General features: G+C 43.6%; 1 protein-coding gene across 1 annotated transcript in view; it reads left to right on the top strand.

Annotated features, from left to right (window-relative positions):
- LOC103374985 (butyrophilin-like protein 9) overlaps positions 1-812 on the top strand; it is a 4,429-nt gene that overhangs the window by 1,364 nt on the left and 2,253 nt on the right. The window contains exons 2-3 of the mRNA XM_008305167.1: positions 347-688; positions 780-812. Coding sequence (XP_008303389.1) covers positions 347-688; positions 780-812 — 375 coding nt within the window. The remainder of the gene's footprint in view (positions 1-346; positions 689-779) is intronic.

Raw genomic sequence — 812 nt, 5'->3', positions numbered from 1 at the left:
CATGTGAGGCGTTCAGGGAACGCTGACATTTTTGGTTAAAGTTAGCATCTAAGAAGCTCATGCGGGCCATCAGCTGGCAAAGTGATTGACTGTTGAAGCTGTTTTTCAAATTAGGGCTAAAACAGCAATTTCAGTTCTCTGGATATTTTTTGAGGGTGAAAACTTCTCAAGTGTAGTAACATAAGATGCTCTTAAAATTCAATTTACAGAGCTTACTGCTGAGTCCCAAATAACAAACAAGTAAACTCCCAGATGTTGGTGCAACACCGTTATCTGAAAGGACACCTCGTGATACGGTCGTGTCTTCTTGCATCAGGACGTCCTAACACTGTGTTTGTTTCTGCAGAAGAGCCGGAGGTGATTGGATCCCATGTCCCAGTTACAGCCCTCGTCGGTCAGGATGTCATCCTGCAGTGTCAACTGGAGCCACCCTTTGACGTCCACAATCTAACAGTGGAGTGGAGATTTCATAAAACGATCGCGCACATGTACCGGAGCAGGGGCGACGATTTCGACTCTCAACATGAGCGCTTCAGAAACAGAACAGTTCTCTTCCACGACAACATGGTCACTGGCGATATTTCTCTGAAACTGATCAATGTGACCGAAGAGGACAAAGGAAACTACACCTGCCATGTCCCCAACCTGCAAAGTCAGGTCAGGAAAGCATACATTACCCTCAACGTTGGTGAGTGCAGCTGGTAAAGTGCATATTAAAATGAAATATAAGAAGAAATGATTATACTTACATTCAAACCCAATTTAAAACAATTTTTCAGTGTCTAAGGAGGAAAACGAGAGAAGAAAAGATC

This window comes from Stegastes partitus, unplaced genomic scaffold (genome assembly GCF_000690725.1).
Source record: "Stegastes partitus isolate 25-593 unplaced genomic scaffold, Stegastes_partitus-1.0.2 Scaffold2426, whole genome shotgun sequence".
In the NCBI taxonomy this organism is placed as follows: Eukaryota; Metazoa; Chordata; class Actinopteri; family Pomacentridae; genus Stegastes; species Stegastes partitus.
The sequence above is the reverse complement of the archived record's forward strand: the minus strand, read 5'-3'. Positions and strand labels throughout refer to the sequence as shown.